Consider the following 11,783-nt stretch of genomic DNA (forward strand, 5'->3'; position numbering starts at 1 on the left):
CCACTTCATTTCATCCTCCCAATAACCCTGTGAAATAGGTTAGGCTGAAAGGACAGTGACTGGAGGGTGGAGGAAAAACTAAGTCAAATAACCTGATATGAGAAATCAGCAAAGAGCCTACGAGGGGGAAGAGACATCGGAGGTCACCTAATTCAACCTTCCCGCACAAAGTAGAACGTAACTAATAGATGCCATCCAGCCTCTGCTTTAATATCTCTGGAGAAGGTAAAGGGGAATGGTAAAGGACCCCTAGGCAGCTAATTCGACTATGGGGTGAGGCGCTCATCTCTGCTTAGTTTCAGGCCAAAGGGAGATGGCGTTTGTCTGTGGACAGCTTTTCTAGGACATGTGGCCGGAATGAGTAAACCACTTCTGGCACAAAGGGACACTGTGATGAGTGCCAGAGCGCACGGAAATGCCATTTATGTTCCCATCATAAAAGGTAAAGGTACCCCTGCCCGTATGGGCCAGTCTTGACAGACTCTGGGGTTGTGCGCCCATCTCACTTAAGAGGCCAGGGGCCAGCGCTGTCCGGAGACACTTCCGGGTCACGTGGCCAGCGTGACAAGCTGCATCTGGCGAGCCAGAGCTGCACACGGAAACGCCGTTTACCTTCCCGCTGGTAAGCGGTCCCTATTTATCTACTTGCACCCGGAGGTGCTTTCGAACTGCTAGGTTGGCAGGCGCTGGGACCGAGCAGCGGGAGCGCACCCCGCCGCAGGGATTCGAACCGCCGACCTTTCAATCGGCAAGTCCTAGGTGCTGAGGCTTTAACCCACAGCGCCACCTGCGTCCCCCAGTTCCCATCATAGTGGTACCTATTTATCTACTCTCGCTGGTATGCTTTTGAACTACTACGGTGGCAGGAGCTGGGTCAGAGCAGCGGGAGGACAGCCCACCAGCTCTGAAGAAGTCTGCTCCTTTACTGAGCTGCTCTTGTTGTTAGGATGTTTCTCCTAATGTTGAGCTAAAATCTGCTTCCCTGCAAATACCATCTTATCACAACCAGATGATCATAAACAATGATTAAAAGCTTAGAAAATAAAGCTGTGCATACAGCTGCTTTCTTGCAGTCAGGAAAACTGTAGAACAGGGTCATTCCAGGACCTTGGTACTATCCACTTTTACAACCTTACAGTGGCAGCAGCAATAGACAGCCATCGTGAAGCTGAGGCTCCAATACTTTGGCCACCTCATGAGAAGAGAAGACTCCCTGGAAAAGACCCTGATGTTGGGAAAGATGGAGGGCGCAAAGAGAAGGGGACGACAGAGGACGAGATGATGGGACAGTGTTCTCGAAGCTACTAACATGAGTTTGACCAAACTGCGGGAGGCAGTGGAAGACAGGAGTGCCTGGCGTGCTCTGGTCCATGAGGTCACGAAGAGTCGGACACAACTAAACAATAACAGAGTCCATGAAAGGTCCATGTATGCCACATACTTTGTTCCCCATTTGTTAACTCGCAATGCAGCTGAATAGCTTCACACTGTAACAGCCCTACTGGGCTTGATCTATGTACTATCCAGCAATAACCTTGCAAACAAGTCCACTAAAATAACATGCCTAGATTTCATTAGAGCACACATACCTATTTGTTAAGACATTTGTGGCCTAGAAAAGGCCAACGTGGCAAGCACACTGGGGCTAGAAATTCTAATTTCACATATGGGGTCTGAACCAGCTGTGACTGACCAGGAAGACCACCTTGGTCACCTCTCTTCAAAAATGACATTGCAGAGCTGGAAAAGGTTCAGAAAACAGAGTAACTCTCCTATGAGAAACAACATTTGGAGCGTATTAGTTTAAAAAGAAAGGGCAAGGAAGGCAGGGGGCATGACTGAGGTGTACATGATTATGCATGATGCAGAGGAAGTGGATAGGAAAAAGTTTCTGTCCCTCTCTCATAAAACTAAAACTCAGGGTCATCCAATGAAGCTAAATGTTGGGAGACTCAGGATAGACAAAAAGAGGGACCTCTTCACAGAGGGCATAGCTAAAACTATGGGATTCACTCCCACAAGAGGCAGTCAAGGCCCCCAATATGGGTGGCTTTAAAGGGGGATTAGATAATTCATGGAGCACAAGGCTATCAATTGCTACCAGACTGGCCACAATGGCTATATTCTACCTCCACTGCCAGATGCAGTATGACATGGAGCATCAGTTGTTGGGAACCATGGTGGGGAGACTTCTGTTGCACTCAGGTCCTAGAATAAAATGCTGGACAAGATGGGACTTGGACCTGATCCAGCAAGGCTCTTCTTATGTCCTTAGAGCTTCTCTGTCTGAAGGCAATTCTTTCTTCACATAAGTGGCCACATGAACAACCATTTTACAAAGATGATCTATCGCTCAGTCTAACTGCTTTGAGCTGCCTAAAGGGTTTCAAAGCAGATACATGTTTTAAGTAAAGCCTGCATTCTGGCTTTATCCAATGGAGGCAACTATGCAACACTTCATTTACTACATTATGTTGAATCCTGCATTTCTGCTACTGCATGCAGTGTACTATACAGAACCAACAAGGTTTCAATCTACATTGGGAACTTTATTTTTAAAGATTGAGGCTAGGGATTGACAAGGAAGTAGTAAAAATAAGGGTAAGAGGCTTAAATGTAAACTGACAGGGAATAGAATTAAGAGACGTTTTTGCACGGAAAGGCATTAGATTAACAGTTGTTTTAGGTTAGTGTCTGATGACATTCGGACCATCTATTTATTCATTTAAATCTAACTAAACATCTCTCAACTCTATCTCCAAATAAACTTTTTAAAAGGAGCAGATGCCACAGCTAACTATTGTTCCTTATATTTTACTGCATCTTAAGGGCTTGTTTACATTTTATATTTCTGCTCAGGAAAGTTTCATTTCATTAAATATGCCCCCTTAGTTTTATCCCACTGTCAGCATTCATTCATTCATTCATTCATTCATTCATTCATTTATTTATTGCAGTCTCCAATATTACAAAACCCACAAAAATAGAAAAGTTGGAACTAGATCTTGTAAGCAAACAATTCCTACTCCAGCAGCTAATTTTCTTCATGCAGAATAATATTCTGCTTTATACTTCAGATCTATACAGTATAAGCACCTGACATACAATGTTATCAGCCCTGTGCATCACTTTGTGTGGCACCTCACAGCTCTGGTTTTCTAACAGAAGAGTGCAAGGGGCAAAAGCTGGTGAAAGGACTAGATGCCACTGATCTTCTCAAAGGTGCTAAATAAAAGCTGTTTCGAGCCTTACTTCACAATTGGCAGCACTAATGACAGCTGACATTTTAAATATGGAGAAGGGACTGGGGTGAGTATGTAACATTATTGCCTGTCCCAAACAGCATGGAGAATGGAAAAAGCAATTATTGATTATGAAGGGATGAGAACAGACAGGAATGGATTTTAAACTGTACTGCATTGTGCTGTGAACCACAAGTGCTAAACCACAGCAGAGCATCTTAAGAAAGCAGAATAACTGAATCAGACAATCTACACCTCCATCCTAAATACAGCAAGTTTACTTTTAAGTAAGCATGCTCAGGGCTTACAGCTGTAGGCTCACTTAATTTGTTTCTAAGCTCCTGAGGCCATGTGCCATATTCCCATTTTGAAACTGCAGTAGTCATTAAGAGCATGAGCTATGAACCGGAAAGTCCCCAGATCAAATCACAGCTCAGCCAGCTCAACTCACTAGGTGGCCTTAGGCAAGCCACTCTCTCTCAGCTTCACCCCTCATCAGTAATAGGGGAATAATACTTCTAGCCCAACTTACAGGGTTGATGGCATTACTGAGAATGTATCCGAGCACTTGGAGGAAAGCAGGACGGTTGTTTTTTATCCAAAGAAATATGATCTGTAGTACTTAAAAAATAGTATTACATTTCTCAAATATTATTTTTAGCCAGGTTTTTAAAAATCCCTTAAAAATCAAGTTCACCACAACAAATACATGATTGGTTCTACTATCTTCACAATGTCCGCAGTATTCTTAACATGAAAAGATGTAGTACAGCATTCCAGCTGAGGAAATCTGGTCTGTACACCCTGTTATTCACAGCTTACACCCTACTATTCACAACTTAATGCTGACCCATCCCAAGATCACTCTGCAGGTCCACAGGCAGACTTTTGAACCCAGGCCCCACAGGTTTCACACCCAGAAATCTTTCAACTTGATCTTTTTCTGCTAGCAAATCTGTTTCAAACCACACAAATTTTGCAAAAAGTTCTATCAGAATCAAGTTTGCAGCCACAGATGGTAACATCTGAATTCATCTAACAATGGAGATTAAGAAGTTTCACAATGATGACTCATAGTATTTGTATTTATAATAACTCTTCTAGACATAGTCACATGTCAAATGATACAAAATAAACACTGTAGTTCCATTCACTGAATTCCCCCCCCCCTTTCTTGGCTATTTGACTATTCATCTGGGTTCATCTGCATTCTGTTTATCCCACATAGTCCAGTTTGACAGCTTGTTCTCATTTAGACAGACCTGTAAATACTTAATCTACTTTGAATTATTCTATCCATCCTAAATACAGGCTGCCACAATTGGGCTCCATTTGCTTGTGTAAGCGTACTATGAAATTGGCAGTTACCAGGCCGTCAAGCCCATATTTAGAGTGGAATTTTCAACCGTACAACGAACAAATACACATTCATGCGACAGCATTTTTTGCAGAGTGAAAGAGGTCCTACCCAGTCCCTAGGCTCCAAGTCTTCACTATCCCACAATAAAAAAGTCTCCTGCTTTTTCAATTCCTCACAGATCCCTGGGTCCAGCTCTACCGGTGCCCAACCTAGATGCCACCCTTGAAATGCTGCCATCTATTCTCCAGCAGGTTCTCCCAGCCTACAGGGTCTCATGAAATACCCTCTCAAGTTGGGGTAGGGGCAGAAGAGGGAAGCGTTCCAGATGGTGGACTATTCCACTGTGGGGGTTTTCCTATTCCTCGGGGACTCCCTAATTCTCCAGGGATCAAGACCATTATTCACCACCACCCATTATGCTTTCAAAATTATTTTGAATCATTTCGATTTGTGGCGGAGGGAGTGGCAGTTGTACACCACATTTCACACTCATACGGTAGAAAAGAAGGAAACTTTACAGTCCTCAGCTGAATCAAAGTCTTCGTTTGTGCAACTGCTCATATTAATCATTTGTCGGCTAAAGCTCTCCTTCTCCCCCTGATCAAGTTTAGATTGTAAGGCTCCTTGGGGCAGGGACCTGCCTTTTGCTCCTCTTTCTCTGTACATATAACCAAACTGATGGTGCTATGTTGGCATCTTGGGGGTCCCTTTGAACAGAAAGGCAGGTTAGAACAGCTGTCACATGGAAGAAGGAACAAACTTGTTTTTTCCTGCCCTGCTGGAGGGTAGGATTCGAACAAATGGCTTCAGGTTACCAGAAAGAAGATTCTGATCCAACATCAGGAAAAACTTTCTGACAGTAAAAGCTATTTGACAGTGGAACGGTCCCCGTCAGGAGGTTGTGGACTCTCTTTCCTTGCAGATTTTTAAGCAGAGGTTGGATGGCCACATGTCATATAAGATCTAGCTGAGATTCCTGAATTGCAGGGGGTTGGACTAGATGACCCTTGGTGTTCCGTCCAACTCTACAATTCTATGATTCTAAGTGTTTTTAATAAATCTAATATCTAAGCTACACAAACATTTTCCCCCATTCTACTTTTGCAGGATAATTTTCTCATTTTCTGTGATCCCAGAAGTATAATATTTCATAAATAACACCACATAATACATTCAACACCACTTTGGCATCCAGTGCTGGTGGTTTGTAATATACAAATGCTTGTATTACAGATACAAAATCCACACATAAGCGGCCCACAACTTATGCTTATTTACTCAGAGATCAGTCTACTGACTTCAAATGAGGCTTACTCCCCAGTAAGTGTTTTGAAGACTGCAATCATAACACCACCTATCTGAAATTAACCTCAATACTGGTAACTGCATTTATTTGCAAACATCCCAATTCATGCAAACTGGCATGAAACAATTCACTAATCCACACATTTTTTGTGGAATAGCAGGGCAATGTTTACTTAGCATCAAGTCCCAGGGAGATCAATTGGGCATACTCCCCAGTAAATAGGGTTCTAGCAGCCTTACCAGGGTGGTCTACAGGTATGGCTGCGCATTTTGACCAGCACTGCGAAGCATCCTTGGCTCTTGGGGCTCACCAGCACAGACACACACACACCCCAACTAGGAAGGAAGGAAGGCAGCCTTTGCCTTGCTCTGGTTAGAGTTACAAAGCAGCCTTTCTGGCATCATGGTTAAGGGTGTCGGATGAAGACCTGGGAGGCCAGGGTACAAATCCCTACTCAGTGATGCTCAATGAGTGACCTTAGGTGCCAGTCACTCTCAGTCCGACCCCCCTCACAGAATTGTTCTGAGGATAAAATTGGGAAGGGGAGAACTCTATGCACCACATTGAGCTCCTAGGAGGAATCATAGAATTGTAGGATTGGAAAGGACCTCAAGGGGTATCTAGTCCAACTCGATGCAATACCGCTAAATAATCCCTGGCAAATGACCATCCAACCTCTGCTTAAAAACCTCCAGGGAAACAGAACCCAGTACCTTCTAAGAGAGTCCATTCTACTGTCGAACAGCTCTTCCAGGTCAGAGGCCTGGAAACAATGCCTTATGAGGAACGGCTAAGGGAGCTGGGCATGTTTAGCCTGGAGAAGAGGAGGTTAAGGGGTGATATGATAGCCATGTTCAAATATATAAAAGGATGTCACATAGAGGAGGGAGAAAGGTTGTTTTCTGCTGCTCCAGAGAAGCGGACACGGAGCAATGGTTCCAAACTACAAGAAAGAAGATTCCACCTAAACATTAGGAAGAACTTCCTGACAGTAAGAGCTGTTCGACAGTAGAATTTGCTGCCAAGGAGTGTGGTGGAGTCTCCTTCTTTGGAGGTCTTTAAGCAGAGGCTTGACAACCATATGTCAGGAGTGCTCTGATAGTGTTTCTTGCTTGGCAGGGGGTTGGACTCGATGGCCCTTGTGGTCTCTTCCAACTCTATGATTCTATGATTCTACCATCAGAAAGTCCTTCCTAATGTTTTTGCTCCATGTTCCATGTGACCCCTTCAGATACTTGAAGATGGCTATCATATGTCCTCCCTGTCTACTCTCCCTAACTCCCTTAACCGTTCTTACAAGGCTTGGTTTCCAGACCCTTGATCATCTCGGTCACCTTCCTTTGCACATGTTGCAGCTTGTCAACAACCTTCTTAAATTGTGGTGGCCAGAACTGGGCATGTTACTCCAGGTGGGGTCTGACCGAGGTTGAATAGAGAAGGACTATAACTTCCCTTGATCTGGACACTGTAACTTCTGTTGATGCAGCCAAGAATCACATTAGCTTTTTTGGCTGCTGCATCCCACTGGAAAGAAAGGATAGAAAAACTGAGAGAGCCAGTGGGTTGCAGTAGTTAAGGAGTGTCAGACTAGGACCTCGGAGAGACCAGGGTTCAAATCCCCACTTGGCCATGAAGTTCACTGGGTGGCCTTGGATGCCAGCCAGCCACTGCTTCTCTCTGCCCAACCCACCCCCCACTGGGTTGTTTTGGGGGTTAACTGAAGAGGCGGAGAGGGGAAAAACAATACAGTACACACTGCCCTTGAGTCATAGAATCATAGACTTCTAAAGCTGGAAGGGGTCCCGAGGATCATCTAGTCCAACCACCTGCAATGCAGGAATCTTTCGCCCAATGTGGGACTCAAACCCACAACCCTGCGATTAAGAATCATAGAATTGTAGAGTTGTAAGGGACACAAGGGCCATGTAGTCCAACCCCCCCCCCCCCGCAATGCAGGAATCTTTTGCCCAACGTGGGGCTCAAACCAATGACCCTGACCCCCGACTGACCTATCACGAAACCCACGGAGGAAAAATACGGGATATATTTGTAACAACGGATCCTAATCTGTGGCGCAGAGAACAGGTGGAGCCAAATCCAGAATAACCAACGACGCATGGAACGAAGACCTGGGTTCGAGTCCCGTCCCCCCACTCAGCTCACTAAGAGTCATGGGGGGGGGGAACCACTGCCTCTCTCAGCCTAGCCCACCTCACAGGGTTGTTGTGGAGATGGCAGGAGGAGGGCGGGGAGAGGAAACCACGTATGCCCACCGTCGGATTAAAAGGCGGGCTATGAACGCGACCAACAAAGCAGTCCAGCCAATAAAATAAATAAGTGGAGGGGCGAAGAGAGGGCCATTTGGGCCAGCGCCCCTGAAGGCGACCCTCTTGCCCCCAAACACTGAGGGGTGGGGGGAGCACCCCTTGCCCCCCAACACAGAGGGGTGGGGGGAGCACCGTTTGCCACCCCTAAACACTGAGGGGTGGGGGGAGCACCCTCTTGCCCCCCAAACACTGAGGGGTGGGGGAGCACCCCTTGCCCCCCCAAACACAAACACTGAGGGGTGGAGGGAGCACTCCTTGCCCCCAAACACTGAGGGGTAGGGGAGCACCCTTTGCCACCCCCAAACACTGAGGGGTGGGGGAGCACCCTCTTGCCCCCCAAACACTGAGGGGTGGGGGGAGCACCGTTTGCCACCCACAAACACTGAGGGGTGGGGGAGCACCCCTTGCCCCCCAACACTGAGGAGTGGGGGAGCACCCCTTGCCCCCCCAAACACAAACACTGAGGGGTAGGGGAGCACCCCTTGCTCCCCCAAACACTGATGGGTGGAGGGAACACTCCTCGCCCCCCCAAACACTGAGGGGTGGGGGAGCACCCCTTGCCCCCCAACACAGAGGGGGAGCACCCCTTGCCCCCCAAACAATGAGGGGGGAGCACCCCTTGCCCCCCAAACACTGAGGGGTAGGGGAGCACCCCTTGCCCCCCAACACTGAGGGGTGGAGGGAGCACCCCTCGCCCCCCCCAAACACTGAGGGGTGGGGGGAGCACCCCTTGCCCCTCAACACTGAGGGGTGGGGGAGCACCCTTTGCCACCCCCAAACACTGAGGGGGGAGACCCTTTGCCATCCCCAAACACTGAGGGATGGGGGAGCACCCCTTGCCCCCCCAAACACTGAGGGGTAGGGGAGCACTCCTTGCCCCCCAAACACTGAGGGGTGAGAGGAGCACCCCTCGCCCCCCTCCCGCCCCCAGAGGCTCTTGGGGGCTCCTCCTCCCATATATTGGGGGGCGCAGCCCTCCCTCTCCGCCCCGCTTCCCCTCTCCTCACCGGCCTGCGTGGTGTCGCTGAGGTCGTGGCTGGCGGCGCTGCCCCGCGGGTAGTCCCTCAGCTTCCTGCCGCTCAGGCTGAGGGCGCCGCTGGCCGCCGCCTCCTCCAGCGCCCGCTCCAGCGAGCGCGTCCACGACGACGGGCCCGCCGAAGAGGCAGCAGCGCCTCCGCCGCCCCCCGAACCCAGGCCGCCTCCGCCTCCTCCTCCCCCCGGCATGAGCGCCCCGGAGACCCCGCCGGAGCAGCCGCTGCTTCCTCCGCCCGCGCCGCCGCCGCCCTCCGACGCCGCCGCCGCCGCCAGCACCGCGGCCGCCATTTCCCCCACCCCCCGTGCTCTCCTCCCTCAGGAGCCCCGCCAAGCTGCGCATGCTCCGCGGAAGCCGCCGGCCGGGGAAAGGGAGGGGAGGCGGGCCGGGCGGAAGCGCGCGCTGAGGGCGACACGGAAGGGGAACGCGCCTGCGCGGAGGAAGGACCCGGGCGGCTGCAGGGAAAGGGGCGGGGCGAGTGACAAGGGCGTCTTCGGAGTGAGACCCGAACCTGGAAGGTTTTTCTTTCTGCTGAACTACAACTCCCGTCATGCTGCGCTGGGGCTGATGGGAGTTGGAGTCCCACAAGTTCATTTTTCTGGCTTTTAAGTTATTTTTTAAAGCAGTTTTTGTACTGAGTTTCCATGCTGTAAACCTACCCAGTGATGGGCGGGAAGCAAATAAATAAATAATTTTAAAATATTTTTATAAAAAATAAAATTAAATAGCCGAAGGCCATGGCAATTCCATGCAATCATAAAATAAGTAAATAAAAAGATATACAGGTTGCCCACTTCTGACGCACCTTTTCGCCCCAATGAATGAAGCGGTGTATTATGTTGAACAGTGCAAACAGTTCTGTCATTTGTGGTTTTTTTGTCTTTGCGTCTATTGTTCATTTATTGCAATGCATAAAATATTGTTTATTTTTGTAAACCATCTTTCCGCCCTTTGGAGCTCAAAGCAATGTACAACAAAAATAAAAACATAGTCATAAAAACCAATAATTAAAATAACCAACCAATAATTAAAATGCCTAAAACAAAAAATCCGAATGCAGCAGACAAGAATATTGGAACTTTAAAGAATTCCTTATTTCCAGCTATGTCCCAGGGCAAACAAATGCATCTTCGATCAAGGACGGAACCTGGTCAATGGGGGAGTCCAACCAAACTTCCCCAGTGGGGCACCACCACCAAGAAAGCCCTACTTTGCATGAACTATGCCCATCTGTGGCACTACAAAGAGGACCTCCCCACTGACTTCAAAGCGCGAGCCAGCAGTTGAGGGGAATATATTAAAAGCTGCAGCTATTCCAACCCTGACACCCTTATCCAGAAAACTGTATCTACAGTTCCTGTGAATAAAAAGCCCTGTACTGTAATCATAAGGCTTATACCACTTAACCTGAGTGGTGTAAAATGTGACAAGAATGGCACAGCTGCATCCCCTTGCATTACTAGGTCAGCAGGATTTAATTGAATAAGGGGGCAAACCAATGGCAAGATCTGCCAGGATGCAGATCTCTGGCTCAGCCTGCATTAAGCCCCCAACCTTCACTCTGCTGAAAATACTTCTGCATACTGTAACTTGCTCAGCTGACTGGGACGAGGTCCGAGTGGTCAGACCAGAGAGAATCCCTAAACCCATTCATCTTCGTCAAGTGACTTGTGGACATCACTATTTTCAAGGCTTGCTTTCTCTCTGCCAAGGTCAGGCAGCAGCAGCAGCAGCAGCCTACCTTATTGCATTTGAATGTCACCGTCCAACGGGGATTCAACTCTGCATTAGCTTCGATAAAGCAAAAACTTTAATTTATGGTCTATATAAATGAGAACTATAGAAATTTGAAGACGTTAGCAGGACTGAAATAAATCTTATGTCATGGTTTAGTCTTTTACTAATGAAACTGTGAATTAAAGATTGGAATAAGAAAACCTGCGGAAGGGAAGTCAATGGCTCTATGGAGCATAACGTAAGATAGATGTAAAAAGACTTGATATATTTGTGTGTTGATGTTGGTGTATCTAAAAGCTTAATAAAAAGCATATTAAAAAAAAAAGATAAAGCAAAAACTGTATGATTTCCCCCGCTAAAGGCCTAAACCTGTTGGCTCACCCCTGCACAACCTTGCCCCTTAGCCTTTTCTCATGATGATCCTCCTTGGTTAGCTGTTCGTTTTGGGAATTTGCACGCGGTTAAAACATCGAAGGGCTTTTCACACTGGCCAGGCTTAAAATGTGCTGCCTTCTCAATTGCTTTGGGTAGAGATGCTGGTATTCCTTTCTCCATGAAGGTTTGTCTTTGCAATAATCAGGAGGTGGGAACATGTTAGTTTGCAGATTTTACCCCTTTAAAGTCCCAACCACCAGTAAGGTACCTCCACTTTCTGAGGCAGCAATGCTTTCAACTTTCACTTGCTGGGAACTGCTGAAGGGGAGAGTGCTGTTGCACTTGAGTTCTGCTTGGGGGCTTTTTACAAACATCTGGTTTGGCCACTGTGAATACATACAGG

General features: G+C 47.6%; 1 protein-coding gene across 2 annotated transcripts in view; it reads right to left on the reverse strand.

The window, feature by feature from the left end:
* The window catches only part of LRCH3 (leucine rich repeats and calponin homology domain containing 3), a gene marked incomplete at its 5' end in the record, with an annotated part of 83,356 nt that extends 73,798 nt beyond the window's left edge, over nt 1–9,558 (reverse strand). For both annotated transcript variants that reach the window (XM_083739360.1, XM_083739359.1), the window contains one exon: nt 9,243–9,558. In XM_083739360.1, the coding sequence (XP_083595486.1) occupies nt 9,243–9,558 (316 nt within the window). The remainder of the gene's footprint in view (nt 1–9,242) is intronic.
* Nucleotides 9,559–11,783: the final 2,225 nt, after the last annotated feature.

This window comes from Podarcis gaigeae (genome assembly GCF_964106915.1).
Source record: "Podarcis gaigeae genome assembly, chromosome: 5".
In the NCBI taxonomy this organism is placed as follows: Eukaryota; Metazoa; Chordata; class Lepidosauria; order Squamata; family Lacertidae; genus Podarcis; species Podarcis gaigeae.